Below are 18,495 nucleotides of genomic sequence, written 5' to 3' on the forward strand. Positions count from 1 at the left end.
CCACGTATATAAAGGAGGGAGGAAGAGGAGGTCGGCCCTAGAAGGGGCGCGCCAAGAGGGGGGTCCTACTTGGACTCCCGGTCCAAGTAGGATTCGCCCCCCCCCCCCCCTTTCCTATTCCAACTAGGAGAAGGAAGGGAAGGAGAAAGAAGGGAGAAGGAAGGAGGGGGCACCGCCCCCTCCTAGTCCAATTCGGACCAGCCCATGGGGGGCGCGCAGCCACCCCTTGACGCCCTTCTCTCCTTTCCAGTATGGCCCATTAAGGCCCATTACTTCCCCGGCGAATTCTCGTAACTCTCCAGTACTCCGAAAAATACCCGAATCACTCGGAACCTTTCCAATGTCCGAATATAGCCTTCCAATATATCGATCTTTACGTCTCGACCATTTCGAGACTCCTCGTCACGTCTGTGATCTCATCCGGGACTCCGAACAAACTTCGGTCATCAAATCACATAACTCATAATACAAATAATCATCGAACGTTAAGCGTGCGGACCCTACGGGTTCGAGAACTATGTAGACATGACCGAGACACATCTCCGGTCAATAACCAATAGCGGAACCTGGATGCTCATATTGGCTCCTGATACGTCTCCAACGTATCTATAATTTTTGATTGTTCCATGCTATTATATTACCTGTTTTGGATGTTTAATGGGCTTTACTATACACTTTTATATTATTTTTGGGATTAACCTATTAACCGGAGGCCCAACACAAATTGCTGTTTTTTTTTGCCTATTTCAATGTTTCGCAGAAAAGGAATATCAAACGGAGTCCAAACGGAATGAAACCTTCGGGAGAGTTATTTTTGGAACAAACGCAATCCAGGAGACTTGAGTGGACGTCAAGAAGTAATCGAGGAAGCCACGAGGCAGGGAGGAGCGCCCTAGGGGGGTGGGCGCTCCCCCACCCTTGTGGGCCCCTCGTGGCTTTCCTGACCGACTTTATTTGCCTATATATATTCGCATACCCTGAAAACATCCAGGAGCACCACGAAACCCTATTTCCACCGCCGCAACCTTCTGTACCCGTGAGATCCCATCTTGGAGCCTTTTCCGGCGCTCCGCCGGAGGGGAATCGATCATGGAGGGTTTCTACATCAACGCCATAGCCTCTCCGATGAAGTGTGAGTAGTTTACCATAGACCTTTGGGTCCATAGTTATTAGCTAGATGGCTTCTTCTCTCTCTTTGATTCTCAATACAAAGTTCTCCTCGATCTTCTTGGAGATCTATTCGATGTAATTCTTTTTGCGGTGTGTTTGTCGAGATCCAATGAATTGTGGGTTTATGATCAAGATTATCTATGAACAATATTTCAATCTCCTCTGAATTCTTTTATATATGATTTGTTATCTTTGCAAGTCTCTTTGAATTATCAGTTTGGTTTGGCCTACTAGATTGATCTTTCTTGCAATGGGAGAAGTGCTTAGCTTTGGGTTCAATCTTGCGGTGTCCTTTCCCAGTGACAGCAGGGGCAGCAAGGCACGTATTGTATTGTTACCATCGAGAATAAAAAGATGGGGTTCATATCATATTGCTTGAGTTTATCCCTCTACATCATGTCATCTTGCCTAATGTGTTACTCTGTTCTTATGAACTTAATACTCTAGATGCAAACTGGATAGTTGTCGATGTGTGGAGTAATAGTAGTAGATGCAGAATCGTTTCGATCTACTTGTCGCGGACGTGATGCCTATATACATGATCATGCCTAGATATTCTCATAACTATGCACTTTTCTATCAATTGCTCGACAGTAATGTGTTCACCCACCGTAATACTTATGCTATCTTGAGAGAAGCCACTAGTGAAGCCTATGGCCCCCGGGTCTATTTTGCATCATATTAGTTTTCGATCTATTTTATTTTGCAATCTTTACTTTCCAATCTATATCATAAAAATACCAAAAATATTTATTTATCTTATTATCTCTATCAGATCTCACTTTTGCAAGTGGCCGTGAAGGGATTGACAACCCCTTTATCGCATTGGTTGCAAGGTTCTTAATTGTTTGTGTAGGTATGAGGGACTTGAAGTGTAGCCTCCTACTCGATTGATACCTTGGTTCTCAAAACTAAGGGAAATACTTATGCTACTTTGCTGCATCATCCTTTCCTCTTCAAGGGAAAAACCAACACATGCTCAAGAGGTAGCAAGAAGGATTTCTGGCGCCGTTGCCGGGGAGTCTACGCACAAGGCAAGACATACCAAGTATCCATCACAAACTCTTCTCCCTCGCATTACATTATTTTTCATTTGCCTCTCATTTTACTCTCCCCCACTTCACCCTTGCCGTTTTATTCACCCTCTCTTTCCTTTCGCCTCTTTTTCACTTGCCTCTTGTGTGCTTGTGTGTTGGATTGTTTGTCACGATGGCTCAAGATAATACTAAATTGTGTGATTTTTCCAATACCAACAACAATGATTTTCTTAGCACTCCGATTGCTCCTCTTATCGATGCTGAATCTTGTGAAATTAATGTTGCTTTGTTGAATCTTGTCATGAAAGATCAATTCTCTGGCCTTCCTAGTGAAGATGTCGCTACTCATCTAAACAATTTTGTTGATTTGTGTGATATGCAAAAGAAGAAAGACATGGATAATGATATTGTTAAATTAAAGTTATTTCCATTTTCGCTTAGAGATCGTGCTAAAACTTGGTTTTTGTCTTTGCCTAAAAATAGTATTGATTCATGGAATAAGTGCAAAGATGCTTTTATCTTCAAGTATTTTCCTCCCACTAAGATCATCTCTCACTACAAGAAATATGTCAACTTGTGACCACCACTATTGGTCACTGAAAGGTCATAGTTTTTCATTTGCGACCTTTTTGTGACCAAAAACAGAAGGTCAAAAGCTGGCGGTCGTAAACTGAAATTAGTGACCTTCTTTGCGATATGTAAAAGGTCTTTGGTTCCACGGCCAAATTTTTGGTCACAAGCAACCTCCTCAGACCACGTAGGCATCCAGCATGGCAAGCTGATGTGGCACAAGAATCGGCCCGGTCCAATACAGTGTTTTACATGGGCCAAGCCCAACAATTCAGCCTATTTGTGTTTTTTTCTGTCTGTCAATTTTTGATTGGGTTCATGGGCCAAGCCCAATATTGCAGCCTTTTTATTTTCTAGGCGTTCGGCCTTTTTGCTTCCATTTCTTATTTGGGCCTTTTTACAATCCATTTTGGACCAGGTCCAGGTCATCCAATTAGGTCCCACTTGTCAGTTTTCTTTTATTTCTTTCCTATTTTAAAGGATCCACTAGTGAAATAGGACCAGGTGTGTTGTTTAGGTGCCACATGTCAATTCTCTATTTGTGCAACAACCAATAACTTGATTCAAACAAAGCCAATAACACATAAATTTTGAAACGATAGCCAAATCATGGCAGGTACTTTACAATCACGGCTGTACAAATCAGTTATTGAAATATAAAATACAGCTAAATATTAACATGTCCAGGTCCAGGGAGCTAAAACACATTGTTGGGTGCAAGTTTTCTTTAGGAGTCTTCTCCTGTAGTTCCTTGTACAGGAACTTTTGACGAATTGAGGCCAAAATCTGTGAGTTATAAATCAGAAAAGTTAGGAATATAATCAAGTAAAGCCGTGCATATAACATTCTCCTAACAATGAAACATAGCTGCAGAATTTGAGATCTAATAAGAAACCATGCATATAGCATTCTCATAACAGCAAAACTGAGATATATTTGGGAAGGGAAAATGACAAGTATCAACCCAGTGCAAGATAACAGAGCAACTATGTCAAAGTTATTCAGATTTCATGATGTGTGAGTCACATTATACATGCATCAAGCATCAGGCGACCAAGCAAACTGTTCTGGAATAGATACAAAACAAGCATGTATTAACCATCCTACTAGTAGCAAGTACATAAAGGTAATCACTTAACAAGCAGCGCGAACATTAACGAGTCACATAACTAAGTACAATCCAATATCCCAGCTGAGAGCGAACATGTATTTGACATTTCAGCATTTCAATACATGCACGACAGAGTGGTGCTCTGTTCTTACCATGGCACAAGCGAGAGATGTCCCCGACGATGCCCTGCTTATCCAGTTCGCACTAAGGCTCAACCAGCTCTGCGGTGTGGATGATGCCCCCTCCTTGCTCCATCCAGAAGGCAGGCCACGGACTAGGAAGCCCTGCAAATTGCAAATTGCACAAGTTGAGAGAAATACAAGGAACTGGTATCAAGCAGAGCACAAGTTGAGAGAAAGTTACGGTCCAGGAGCCAACCATCCAAGGGAGTAGCATGATGCGTCATCGAAGTGCATTCATCTGGAGTTGCAGGCCGGAGTTGTGAGCTACTGCTTTGCTTCCCCACATAGCACACCTAGGTTCACAGCAAAACTATAACCTATGGAGTGACAAGCACATGACCTATGGAGTGAACAGGAAAGCATGTCGTCTTTGATTCACAGCAAAACTATATATAGCTGTACAAACATGCATGAACAGGAAAGCAACCAAACTACAAGAACATATAAGGAAACAGAGGGAATCACTATAACCTATGGAGTGACAAGCACATATATGAACTCAAAGTAATGCCCAGCTAGACCAAAAGAAGCTGGATTAGTCGGAAGCACATATATGAGCCGTGTTGTTGAGTCCCGCAGCCACCAACTCGCGCCGCCACAGTCACCACCTTCGCCGTCGACGCGGCGGTGCTGCCAGACCTGCAAAAAACAGAGGAGGCGTGAATGGACATCACACTTGCCAACTAATTAACTATAGCATGCTACAGAAACATTTCATTAAGAAATTTGATTCAGGAACTAGCTTGTTGAGTATGACAAAAATGCTTAGAATAAAAATCATTTCAAGAAATGCTGCAGTAGCTAAAAAACAAATTAAGCTATACCATTTCAGGAAAATGTGTAAGATGTTCAACTTTTCTCACATTTCACTCAAGCTGCTTCCAAACTTGACGTTGTACCACTAGTGGGGACTCATGTTACTTGACTAGTTGTTCAAACACATGGGGCCCTAATCAAGTATCACCGGATAGAACTAGACAACAGATACAAAATGTTCTCAAAAAGACAGAACATTAACTAGTGTGTGCAGTACAGTGTGCCTAATGATTTAGTCGGCAGGGTTTAGATGCTACTAGTACACATGAATCCAACCAATTCAGTCTGAAACCAACAAGCTAGATTATCCCGCTACCATCTACAATTCAGTCTGAAACCAACAAGCTAGATTCATCCACGACAATCTACAATTCAGTAAAGCATCGCAATACTGTTTGCTTTTTGTTAAACTGACAAGACTAAACAACTAGCATGATTTCAGAAATGATCAAACTGTGTAGTAGACAGATATATCATGTGACTGCTGCAGACTAAACATTTTTTATAAACACATGGCTGCTTGAATACAAGCACAAGCAGGACCGAACAGAAAAGAAAGACCTTCCATGGCATCCTATTCCTGTAGTAGTAGGCAGGGTGGGTTGGAGGTGGAGCAGAGCATCTTCTCCATGGAACTCCTCTCTCTTCCACATGCCCTTGATTTCCTTGACACAATACAAGTAGACAAGATGGTATAATACAATGAAACACTACAGTTCATCAATATCACTAGGCCCAACTAGTGTGTGGTGGGATATCGAACCATTTTGAATTTTTTTCACTGGATTCCATACAGCAAGGGGGATTTTCCACAACTAGCTCTCAAGAACAAACACACCACAGCTTAAAAGGAAATTTCCAGCCTCACAGTGCACCATACGAATCAGTGGTGTGTACACAAAATATATATAGGTTCATCCAAAAACAAAACCAACCTCACAGTGCACCACCTCCATGGCGATGGTGACCAGGCCCGACTGCTCCTGCGACCCCTGAGACAGACAGGGACAGACAGAGAGCAGGAACAATGTTGATACATTCGAAATTACAGATGCGTGCATACTATGTGTGTGTGTCTCTGAAATTCGAAATTGTAGGGCGCGTTGTGTGCGTACCTTGAAGAGGTGGTCCTTGGAGGCGGCCGCGCCGCAGGACACCACGCATGCGTGGCCGCTGCTGCTGCCGGCGGTGGTCTGGGTGTGGTTGTGCAGGTGGCTGGCGAGGATGGGCTGCAGCTTATGGAGGAATACGTGGTGGTTGGTCTCCTCCTACAAGTGGCACCAGTCCAGCCTGTGCTCCTCCTTCCGCTGGCCGGCGGCGGCGGCCCTCCTGCATGCACGCTCGAGGAGAGGAGGTGAGGGGGGAAAAGTTAAGTTTTTGGATCCATCTTTCAGTCGGGAAGGAATTAATGGCAGATTGAAATGGGAGCAGCGCGAGGAAGGAACCCTTGAATTACCCTTGCGACAAAGAGGAGGTGGTGGAAGGAGGCGTCGGAGTTGCGGCGGCGGCGGCGGGGGTGAAGGAGAGGGTCGCGCCGGTGCCTGGCCCGGAGGCGCGGGTGCAGCGGCCCCGCGAGGCCGCGACCTGGAATAGCGAGGTCCCCGCGGCAGGAGCTGGCGCTGCGGTCGCCGTGGTGGCCGCCGCGTAAGATTTAGTGGATTCGGAGAAGAGGCAAGCACCGGATCCACGCCATCTGCAACGAGAGAGTGGGGATTCAGATAGAGTAATCGAGAGAAAGAGGCAGTGGGGGAAGAGAGAGAGAGAGAGAGAGAGGGGGGGGGGGGGGGGGAGGGAGTACCACCAGGAGGAGTCGGTGCGGCCGTCGAGCTCTCTCTCGATCTGGAGGGAGGGAGTGGCGGCGCGTCGAGATCCAGAGGGTGGCGGCGGTGGATCCAGAAGGAGTGGTGTGCAGGGCTGAGAGGGTGAGAGCGCTAGGGTTCGCTGCGCGGGGAGAGAGAGGAGTGATGTGCGGTGGGTTGTTTTAGGGGTAGCTCGCGGTGGCTGCGGTGCGGGCCGTTGGATCCAGGAGGATCCGACGGTGATTTATCCATGATCTGCATGAGAGCCCTTTGGACCAATCAAAACACAGTATATACATGTATGATATTTTGACCATTTAAATTGGTCGTAATTGACTAAAAGTAAGATGCTAAATCATGTTAGCTATTTTATTATGACCTGAAAAAATCCAAGATTCAACCAATAGCTAGGAACGATCATGCCCGCCGTTTTGACAGCATTTTGAAACGGGCACAAAAAATTTAAAAAAAAATAAAAAATCGGAAAACATTCGCATTGTGTCATTATATGTGACCAAGTTTTCAGGGAAAATAATAAACTTGTAATACGGAAATTATTTTAAAAAAGTGTTCTCAGAAACGAGCTATCAAATGTGAAGATTCATGGATTTCAAGCCAAATAATCAATCTTATGGCCACATCATGGCATAGTTTGTTCAAATGATCTCATATTGTGCGAAAAGGTGCATCTTGGAATTCCAAACAATGTTGCCTAAGGGAGTTTTCATTTTCTTTGCACGGAAAATTCATTTTCCATTTTTTGAGTGCCCAAAATGAGTTTTTTTGTGAAGGATCTACCATATATTTGTTTCGAAATTGCACCTAATCAATTTTATAAAATACTAGGACATATTTAATGCACAATTGACAAAATGGTTGGGTATCAAAATTTTTGATCCACCTCTGGTGAAAAAGACAAATTTGCGCCGATTTAGTAGGAAGCGGGTCAAATTTAAACTGCAACTACCTTATTGTTTGCTCTTTATTTTTTCCAAAAATCATTTCTAGTTACATAAGTATCTATTTAATCAGAGAAACACCAAAAAAATCCAAGATTCAACCACTAGCTAGGAACAGTCATGCCCGCCGTTTTGACAGCATTTTGAAACGGGCATAAAAAATTCAAAAAAAAATTGGAAAACCTTCGCGTTGTGTCATTATATGTGACCAAGTTTCCAGGGAAAATAATAAACTTGTAATACGGAAATTATTTTAAAAAGTGTTCTCAGAAACGAGCTATCAAATGTGAAGATTCATGGATTTCAAGCCAAATGATCAATCTTATGGCCACATTCATGGCATAGTTTGTTCAAATGATCTTATATTGTGCAAAAAGGTGCATCTTGGAATTCCAAACAATGTTGCCTAAGGGAGTTTCCATTTTCTTTGCATGGAAAATTCATTTCCATTTTCTGAGTGCCCGAAATGAGTTTTTTTTGTGAAGGACCTACCATATATTTGTTTCAAAAATGGACCTAATCAATTTTATAAAATACTAGGACATATTTAATGCACAATTGAAAAAATGGTTGGGTGTCAAAAGTTTTGACCCACCTCTGGGAAAAAGACAAATTTCCGCCGATTCAGTAGGAAGCGGGTCAAATTTGAACTGCAGCTACCTTATTGTTTGCTCTTTATTATTTCCAAAAATCATTTCTAGTTACATAAGTATCTATTTAATCAGAGAAACCCAAAAAAATCCAAGATTCAACCACTAGCTAGGAACGGTCATGCCCGCCGTTTTGACAGCATTTTGAAACGGGCATAAAAAATTCAAAAAAAACAAAATTTGGAAAACCTTCGCATTGTGTCATTATATGTGATCAAGTTTCCAGGGAAAATACTAAACTTGTAATATGGAAATTATTTTAAAAAAGTGTTCTCAGAAACGAGCTATCAAATGTGAAGATTCATGGATTTCAAGCCAAATGATCGATCTTATGGCCATATTCATGGCATAGTTTGTTCAAATGATCTCATATTGTGCAAAAGGGTGCATCTTGGAATTCCAAACAATGTTGCCTAAGGGAGTTTTCATTTTCTTTGCACGGAAAATTCATTTTCCATTTTGTGTGTGCCCGAAATGAGTTTTTTTGTGAAGGATCTACCATATATTTGTTTCAAAATTGGACCTAATCAATTTTATAAAATACTAGGACATATTTAATGCACAATTGACAAAATGGTTGGGTATCAAAAGTTTTGATCCACCTCTAGTGAAAAAGACAAATTTCCGCCGATTCAGTAGGAAGCGGGTCAAATTTGAACTGCAACTACCTTATTGTTTGCTCTTTATTTTTTCTAAAAATCTTTTCTAGTTACATAAGTATCTATTTAATCAGAGAAACACCAAAAAAAATCCAAGATTCAACCACTAGCTAGGAACGGTCATGCCCGCCGTTTTGACAACATTTTGAAACGGGCATAAAAAATTCAAAAAAAAACAAAAAAATTGGAAAACCTTCGCATTGTGTCATTATATGTGACCAAGTTTCCAGGGAAAATAATAAACTTGTAATACGGAAATTATTTAAAAAAATGTTCTCATAAACGAGCTATCAAATGTGAAGATTCATGGATTTCAAGCCAAATCATCAATCTTATGGCCACATTCATGGCATAGTTTGTTCAAATGATCTCATATTGTGCAAAAAGGTGCATCTTGGAATTCCAAACAACGTTGCCTAAGGGAGTTTTCATTTTCTTTGCATGGAAAATTCATTTTCCATTTTTTGAGTGCTCGAAATGAGTTTTTTTGTGAAGGATCTACCATATATTTGTTTCAAAATTGCACCTAATCAATTTTATAAAATACTAGGGCATATTTAATGCACAATTGACAAAATGGTTGGGTATCAAAAGTTTTGATCCACCTCTGGTGAAAAAGACAAATTTTCGCCGATTCAATAGGAAGTGGGTCAAATTTGAACTTCAAATACCTTATTGTTTGCTCTTTATTTTTTCCAAAAATCATTTCTAGTTACATAAGTATCTATTTAATCAGAGAAACACCAAAAAAAATCCAAGATTCAAGCACTAGCTAGGAACGGTCATGCCCGTCGTTTTGACAGCATTTTGAAACGGGCATAAAAATTCAAAAAAAACAAAAAATTGGAAAACCTTCGCATTGTGTCATTATATGTGACCAAGTTTCCAGGAAAAATAATAAACTTGTAATACGGTAATTATTTTAAAAAAGTGTTCTCAGAAATGAGCTATCATGCATGAAGATTCATGGCTTTCAAGCCAAATGATCAATCTTATGGCCATATTCATGGCATATTTTGTTCAAATGATATCATATTGTGCACAAGGGTGCATCTTGGAATTCCAAACAATGTTGCATAAGGGAGTTTTCATTTTCTTTGCACGGAAAATTCATTTTCCATTTTTCGAGTGCCCGAAATGAGTTTTTTTGTGCGAAGGACCTACCATATATTTGTCGCAAAATTGCACCAAATCATTTTTATAAAATACTAGGAAATATTTAATTCACAATTGACAAAATGGTTGGGTGTCAAAAGGTTTGATCCACCTCTGGTGAAAAAGACAAATTCCCGCCGATTTAGTAGGAAGCGGGTCAAATTTGAACTGCAGCTGCCTCGTAGTTTGCTAATTTTTTTTCCAAAAATCATTTCTAGTTACATAAGTACCTATTTAATCATAAATACATGGTTTGGTGGCGATACGTTGAGGTGTGGACGGTGGCCGAGGGCCCCAACTCTAGAGCGCGTAAACCCGCATGCCCGCCGCATGGTCACCGCGTGACCTTGGTGTTGCCATGTGTTCTGGGCGGCCTAGGCATGTCTAGTGGGTTGGGCACTCCCCAGGTAGGTGCTACGAAGAAAATCATAACATAAGATTCTCACGTGGAGACCGATCAATGCTCAAACATGAATAAGTAGCCAAGTGTTTGATTAGCGGTACAGGAAATGCACATGGCTAATGGGCGTGAGTTTTGGCTGAGGATGATCAGTTACTAAGAAGACCGTCTTCACAAATTTTCAGCTCAAAAGGAGGAGCCTAGGTGGTACTTGCTTTGCAAAGTACCACACTGAACAGAATAGGAAAATGAATATTTTTGAATTATTTATGAACTAGGCAAGGAAGGTTTTTTACATATTTGATGAAGATATGACCCAAAGAATTTATGATATTTTTTGGGAATTTTGGGAATGACAAAAATATAGGTTGCTTCACAACCTAGGGCAAAAATTGCCACATGGACATGACACATAGGCAAAACTGATGAGGTGGCGCCCACTCATAGCAATAAGTACTAATGCATCCACGTTCACAACATCATGACCATTTATATTGGTTAATCAGGTAGAAATAAGGTCATGGACCACTCTTGTCTGCTTTATGACCATTTGGTGTAAGGCAATTCAGGGTTTGAGCCCTTCCAAGCGAAATGGCCGTGGATTTACGACCAATTCAGCTAGTGTCACTAAGAGAAGGTCACTAGTTGACATATTTCTTGTAGTGTCTCTTAGAAATGATATTATGAATTTTAAGCAACTTGATCATGAACATGTTGCACAATCTTGGGAGAGGATGAAATTAATGATTCGCAATTGCCCTACACATGGATTGAATTTATGGATGATCATACAAAAATTTTATGCCGGATTGAATTTTGCTTCTAGAAATCTTTTAGATTCGGCCGCAGGAGGCACTTTTATGGAAATCACTTTAGGAAAAGCTACTAAACTCCTAGATAATATTATGGTGAGTTATTCTCAATGGCACACCAAAAGATCTACTAGTAAAAAGGTTCATGCGATAGAAGAGATTAATGTTTTGAGTGGAAAGATGGATGAACTTATGATTTTTTTGCTAATAAGAGTGCTCCTATTGATACTAATGATATGCCTTTGTCTACTTTGATTGAGAATAATAATGAATCCATGGATGTGAATTTTGTTGGTAGGAATAATTTTGGTAACAACGCGTACAGAGGAAACTTTAATCCTAGGCCGTTTACTAGTAATTCCTTTAATAATTATGGTAATTCCTACAACAACTCTTATGGAAATTTTAATAATATGCCCTCTACTTTCGAGATTAGTGTTAAAGAATTTATGATTTTTGAAAAGAATTTCAATGCTTTGCTTGAAGAAAAATTGCCTAAGATTGATGAGTTGGCTAGGAACATGGATAGAATTTCTCTTGATGTTGACTCTTTGAAAACTTAGATCTATTCCACCTAAGCATGATATCAATGAGTCTCTCAAATCTATGAGAATTTCAATTGATGTGTGCAAGGAAAGAACCGGTGGTATGTGTGCTAAGAAAGATTGCTTTGTAAAAGCGTGTTCTTCCAGTTTTCATGAAAATAAGGATGAAGATCTAAAAGTGATTGATGTGTCTCCTATTAAATATTTGTTTTCCAATATGAATCTTGATAATAATGGGACTGGATATGAGTCAACTTTAGTTAAGAGGCGTCCCAATGATTCGGAGTTTTTAGATCTTAATGCAAAAATTGGTAAAAGTGGGATTAAAGAGGTCAAAACTTCACATAGAAATGAACCCACTAGGATTTCAAGGAATTTAATTATGATATTTTTTCTTTAATAGATCATATTTCCTTGTTGCAATATGTGTTAAATTTTCCTCATGCTTATTGTCAAAATAAATCTTTTATTAAACATATAGTTGATGCTTTAATGTAGTCTTATGAAGAAAAACTTGAATTAGAAGTGTCTATCCCAAGAAAACTTTATGATGAGTGGGAACCTACTATGAAAATTAAAATTAAATATCATGAATGCTATGATTTGTGTGATTTGGGTGCTAGTGTTTCCATGATTCTGAAAACTTTGTGTGATGTGTTAGGTTTCCGTGAATTTGATGATTGCTCTTTAAACTTGCACCTTGCGGATTCCACTATTAAGAAACCTATGGGAAGGATTAATAATGTTCTTATTGTTTCAAATAGGAATTATGTGCCCGTATATTTTATTGTTCTTGATATAGATTGCAATCTTTTATGTCCTATTATTCTTGGTAGACCTTTCCTTAGAATGATTGGTGCAATTATTGGTATGAAAGAAGGAAATATTAGATTCCAATTTCCATTAAGGAAAGGCACGGAACACTTTCCTAGGAAGAAAATCAAATAACCTTATCAATCTATTATGAGATCCGCCTATGAATTGAATACCAAAGATGGCAATACTTAGATCTATTCTCGTTTTATGCCTAGCTAGGGGCGTTAAATGATAGCGCTTGTTGGGAGGCAACCCAATTTGATTTTTGTTCTTTGCTTTTTGCTCCTATTTAGTAATAAATAATTCATCTAGCCTCTGGTTAGATGTGGTTTTATGTTTTAATTAGTGTTTGTGCCAAGTAAATCCTTTAGGATAACCTACGGTGATAGTTAACTTGATCTTGCTGAAAAAAGAAAGTTTTGCGCACACGAGAATAATTTTCATAAATCACATAAACGAGCTTTTCAGTTGATTATTTTTTCAGAATATTAATAGACTAATTACCTAGAACTTCCTAATTTGGTAGGATTTTTAAGTTTCCAGAAGTATTCAAAAGTTACAGATTGCTACAGATTGTTCTGTTTTTGATAGATTCTGTTTTTCATGTATTGTTTGCTTATTTTGATGAATCTATGGCCAGTATCGGGGGGTATGAACCATAGAGAAGTTGGAATATAGTAGGTTTAACACCAATATAAATAAATAATGAGTTCATTATAGTACCTTAAAGGGGTGGTTTATTTTATTGTACTAACGGAGCTCATGAGATTTTTTGTTGAGTTTTGTGTTGTGAAGTTTTCAAGTTTTGGGCAAAGATTTGATGGATTATGGAATAAGGGGTGACAAGAGGCTAAGATTGAGGATGCCCAAGGCACCCCAAGGTAAAATTCAAGGACAACCAAAAGCCTAAGCTTGGGGATGCCCCGGAAGGCATCCCCTCTTTCGTCTTCGTCCATCGGTAACTTTACTTGAGGCTATATTTTTATTCACCACGTGATATGTGTTTTGCTTGGAGCGTCTTGTATGATTTGAGTCTTTACTTTTTATTTTTAGTTTACCACAATCATCCTTGCTGTACGCACCTTTTGGAGAGACACACATGAATCGGAATTTATTAGAATACTCTATGCGATTCACTTATATCTTTTGAGCTAGAAAATTTTGCTCTAGTACTTCACTTATATCTTTTAGAGCACGGTGGTGGTTTTATTTTGTAGAAATTATTGATCGCTCATGCTTCACTTATATTATTTTGAGAGTCTTTTAGAACAGCATGGTAATTTGCTTTGGTTATAAAACTAGTCCTAATATGATGGGCATCCAAGTTGGGTATAATAAAAACTATCATATAAAGTGCATTGAATACTATGATAAATTTGATACTTGATAATTTTTTTGATATATAAAGGTGGTAATGTTAGAGTCATGCTAGTTGGGTAATTGTGAAATTGAGAAATACTTGTGTTAAAGTTGGCAAGTCCCGTAGCATGCACGTATGGTAAAAGTTGTGTGACAAATTTGAAGCATGGGGTGTTCCTTGAGTGCTTTCCTAATGAGTGGCGGTCGGGGACGAGCAATGGTCTTTTCCTACCAATCTATCCCTCTAGGGGCATGATATCTACTACACAACCTTCTTCTTGTAGACGTTGTTGGGCCTCCAAGTGCAGAGGTTTGTAGGACAGTAGTAAATTTCCCTCAAGTGGATGACCTAAGGTTTATCAATCTGTGGGAGGCGTAGGATGAAGATGGTCTTTCTCAAACAACCCTGCAACCAAATAACAAAGAGTCTCTTGTTTCCCCAGTTCGGCAAAGAGATGATGACACAAGTGCAATATGGATGGTAGATAAAGGTATTTGTAATTTGAAATTATAAAACGGCAAGGTAACAAGTGGTAAAAGTGAGCGTAAACGGTATTGCAATGGTAGGAAACAAGGCCTAAGGTTCATACTTTCACTAGTGCAAGTTCTCTCAACAATAATAACATAACTGGATCATATAACTATCCCTCAACATGCAACAAAGGGTCACTCCAAAGTCACTAATAGTGGAGAACAAACGAAGAGATTATGGTAGGGTTCGAAACCACCTCAAAGTTATCCTTTCTGAACGATCTATTCAAGAGTCCGTAGTAAAATAACAAGAAGCTATTCTTTCCGTTCAATATATCATAGAATTCGTACTAGAATAACACCTTAAGACACTAATCAACCAAGACCCTAATGTCACCTAGATACTCCATTGTCACCTCAAGTATCCGTGGGCATGATTATATGATATGCATCACACAATCTCAGATTCATCTATTCAACCAACACAAAGAACTTCAAAGAGTGCCCCAAAGTTTCTACCGGAGAGTCAAGATGAAAATGTGTGCCAACCCCTATGCATAGATTCCCAAGGTCACGGAACCCGCAAGTTGATCACCAAAACATACATCAAGTAGATCACATGAATATCCCATTGTCACCACACATAAGCACGACAAGACATACATCAAGTGTTCTCAAATCCTTAAAGATTCAATCCGATAAGATAACTTCAAAGGGAAAACTCAATCCATTATATGAGAGTAGAGGGGGAGAAACATCATAAGATCCAACTATAATAGCAAAGCTCGCGATACATCAAGATCGTGCCAAATCAAGAACACGAGAGAGAGAAAGAGAGAGATCAAACACATAGCTACTGGTACATACCCTCAGCCCCGAGGGTGAACTACTCCCTCCTCATCATGGAGAGCGACGGGATGATGAATATGGCCACCGGTGAGGGATCCCCCCTCTGGCAGGGTGCCAGAACAGGGTCCCGATTGGTTTTTGGTGGCTATAGAGGCTTGCGGCGGCGGAACTCCCGATCTAGGTTATTTTCTGGAGGTTTCTGTATTTATAGGAATTTTTGGCGTAGGTCTCACATCAAGGAGGTTCCCAAGTCATCCACGAGGTAGGCCCACGCGCCCGGGGGGGCGCCCCCACCCTCATGGACGGCCCGGGACTCTTCTAGCCCAACTCTTTTGCTCCCGGGTCTTCTTTTGGTCCATAAAAAATCATCAAAAATTGGCACGTCAATTGGACTCCGTTTGGTATTCCTTTTCTGTAAAACTCAAAAACAAGGAAAAAACAGATACTGGCACTGGGCTCTAGGTTAATAGGTTAGTCCCAAAAATCATATAAAATAGCATATAAAACATCCTAGATGGATAATATAATAGCATGAATACTTCATAAATTATAGATACGTTGGAGACGTATCAGCATCCCCAAGCTTAATTCCTACTCGTCCTCGAGTAGGTAAATGATAAAAGAAAGAATTTATGAAGTGTGAATGCTAGCAGGTGCATAAGTTTGACCAGTGATAATTTCAGTCACCTTTTCTAGCATCATTATATGTCATAATAGTAGCTCATCTCATAAAACTTTTCATGATCAAGTAACAAGCTATTCACATGTTAAAGCATAGACCATAAACTTTCTGGGAAACTTGCAAACCACATTGTTAGTCATCAAACATTTGCAATTCATCTTATTTTCAGGAAGGGTCTATGTCAGAGCTTTGGTTTAGCAAACTCCACACACTCAACTATCATTTAATCTTTCACAATTGCTAACACTCACGTGATATTTATGGGTCCAAAGTTTTAATCAAGCACAGAGAAAGACAGGGGCTTATAGTTTTGCCTCCCAACCTTTTACCTCAAGGGTAATATCAACAATAATAATTTATGAACGCCTACATCCAAGTGGATATATATATATATATATATATATATATATATATATATATATATATATATATATATATATCCGGATCACCCCAACACAAAGTGCTTGCCAAAGGAAAAAGTGTAAAAGGAAAGGTGAAGATCACCATGACTCTTGTATAAGGGTAGAAGATAATAGTAAAAGATAAGCCCTTCGCAGAGGGAAGCAGAGGTTATCATGCGCTTTCATGGTTGGATGCACAAAATCTTAATGCAAAAGAACGTCACTTTATTTTGCCTCTTGTGATAGAGACCTTTATTATGTAGTCTGTCGCTTTTATTTCTTCCCTATCACAAGTTTGTATAAAGCTTATTTTCTTCACACTAATAGATCATACATATTTAGAGAGCAATTTTTATTGCATGCACTGATGACAACTTACTTGAAGGATCTTACTCAATCCATAGGTAGGTATGGTGGACTCTCATGGCAAAACTGGTTTAAAGGGTGTTCGGAAGCACAAGTAGTATCTCTACTTAGTGCAAAGAATTTGGCTAGCATGAGAGGGAAAGGTAAGCTCAACATGTTGGATGATCCAAGACAATATAAATTTTCAGATATAGGTAAACATAACCCATTATGTTGTCTTCCTTGTCCAACATCAACCTTTTAGCATGTCATATTTCAATGAGTGCTCACAATTACAAAAGATGTCCATAATAGTATATTTATATATGAAATCTCTCTTCCTTCAATATTCTTTTATGAATTGTTCAAATGACCAATACAATGTTTGCTAACCTTCAATAAATTTACAACCTCTACTTCTTAAATGTGAAGTCATCACTCCCCATGGGATAAGCATATGAAATATATATAATTTCAGATTTATGATATTCAACTCATTCAATCATTTACTCATAGGATATAAGTGAAGCACACGAGTAAATGACAAACTACTTCAAAAAGATATACGTGAAGATCAATGAGTAGTTAAATAATTATGTTGCTATGTGAGGACTCTCTCTCATTTAAGTATTTCATATCTTGGTATCTTATTCAAGCAGCAAGCAAAACAAAATAAAATGACATTTCAAGGATAGCACACATCATGTGAAGAAGCAAAAACTTAGGTTCAACCGATATTAACCGTTAATTGTTGAAGAAGAAAGGTGCGATGCCTACTGGGGCATCCCCAAGCTTGGATGCTTGATACTTATTAAAATATTATCTTGGGGTGCCTTGGGCATCCCCAAGCTTGAGCTTTTGTGTCTCCTTAATTCCTCTTATATCACGGTTTTCCTAAATCTCAAAAACTTCATCCACACAAAACTCAACAAGAACTCGTGAGATAAGTTAGTATAAACCAATGCAAAAATCTTATCATTCTCTACTGTAAAAATCACTAAAATTATTATTCAAAATTGCATACTAAATGTATCTGCATATTTAAAATATTATTCTCAAATAGAATCATTAAACAAGCAAACATATGCAAACAATGCAAACATAACAGCAATCTGCCAAAACAGTATAGTCTGTAAAGAATGCAAGATTCATCATACTTCCCTAACTCCAAAAATTATGAGAAAAATACTACTAGAAGATTTATCAGAGCTCAATATGCAAAAAATTTCAATATTATATAATTCTCTGACTTTTCTAGGGAATTTTTGCAACAGCGGTAAACTTTCTGTTTTGAAACAGCAACATGTATACTTGCAAAATAAGCATGGTAAAGGCTATCCATGATATTTTTATTGAAAATATAGATGCAAAACATTATTCTAAATAACATAAAGAAAATAATAAAAAATAAAATGACGCTCCAAGTAAAACACATATCATGTGGCGAATAAAAATATAGCTCCAAGTACAGTTACCGATGAACGAAGACGAAAGAGGGGATGCCTTCCGGGGCATCCCCAATCTTAGGCTCTTGGTTGTACTTGAATATTACCTGGGGGTGCCTTGGTCATCCCCAAGCTTAGGCTCTTGCCACTCCTTATTCCATAGTCCATTGAATCTTTACCCAAAACTTGAAAACTTCACAACACAAAACTCAACAGAAAATCTCATGAGCTCCGTTAGTATAAGAAAATAAATCACCACTTA

General features: G+C 39.1%; 1 protein-coding gene across 10 annotated transcripts; it reads right to left on the bottom strand.

Annotated features, from left to right (window-relative positions):
* Window positions 1-3,335: 3,335 nt before the first annotated feature.
* LOC123161839 (uncharacterized) lies at window positions 3,336-6,848 on the bottom strand. 10 transcript variants are annotated; one of them, XR_006480912.1, is made up of 9 exons: window positions 6,685-6,848; window positions 6,343-6,579; window positions 6,002-6,215; window positions 5,822-5,878; window positions 5,448-5,551; window positions 4,542-4,709; window positions 4,267-4,363; window positions 4,041-4,172; window positions 3,336-3,563 (listed from the first exon to the last, which is right to left on the bottom strand). XR_006480912.1 is itself a non-coding variant. In XM_044579661.1 (3 exons), exons 1-3 carry the CDS (start codon window positions 4,282-4,284, stop codon window positions 3,420-3,422), a joined length of 294 nt encoding a protein of 97 aa, XP_044435596.1. In that variant the 5' UTR covers window positions 4,285-4,363; the 3' UTR covers window positions 3,336-3,419. The 10 variants fall into 10 exon arrangements, 2 of the variants coding, with proteins under 2 accessions (XP_044435596.1, XP_044435595.1); XR_006480915.1 differs by having other exon boundaries at window positions 4,252-4,363; XR_006480914.1 differs by lacking the exon at window positions 5,448-5,551.
* Between the last annotated feature and the right edge of the window lie 11,647 nt (window positions 6,849-18,495).

This window comes from Triticum aestivum, chromosome 7B (assembly GCF_018294505.1).
Source record: "Triticum aestivum cultivar Chinese Spring chromosome 7B, IWGSC CS RefSeq v2.1, whole genome shotgun sequence".
Classification (NCBI taxonomy): domain Eukaryota; kingdom Viridiplantae; phylum Streptophyta; class Magnoliopsida; order Poales; family Poaceae; genus Triticum; species Triticum aestivum.

Bases quoted from the DNA above. Each gene is read 5' to 3' on its own strand.
- LOC123161839 (XM_044579660.1), bottom strand. From the start codon at position 4,284: ATGCTACTCCCTTGGATGGTTGGCTCCTGGACC. The intron at 4,173-4,251 runs GTAACTTTCTCT...TGCAATTTGCAG, and splicing joins GGATGGTTGGCTCCTGGACC to GGCTTCCTAGTCCGTGGCCT. The intron at 3,564-4,040 runs GTAAGAACAGAG...TATAACTCACAG, and splicing joins CATCTCTCGCTTGTGCCATG to ATTTTGGCCTCAATTCGTCA.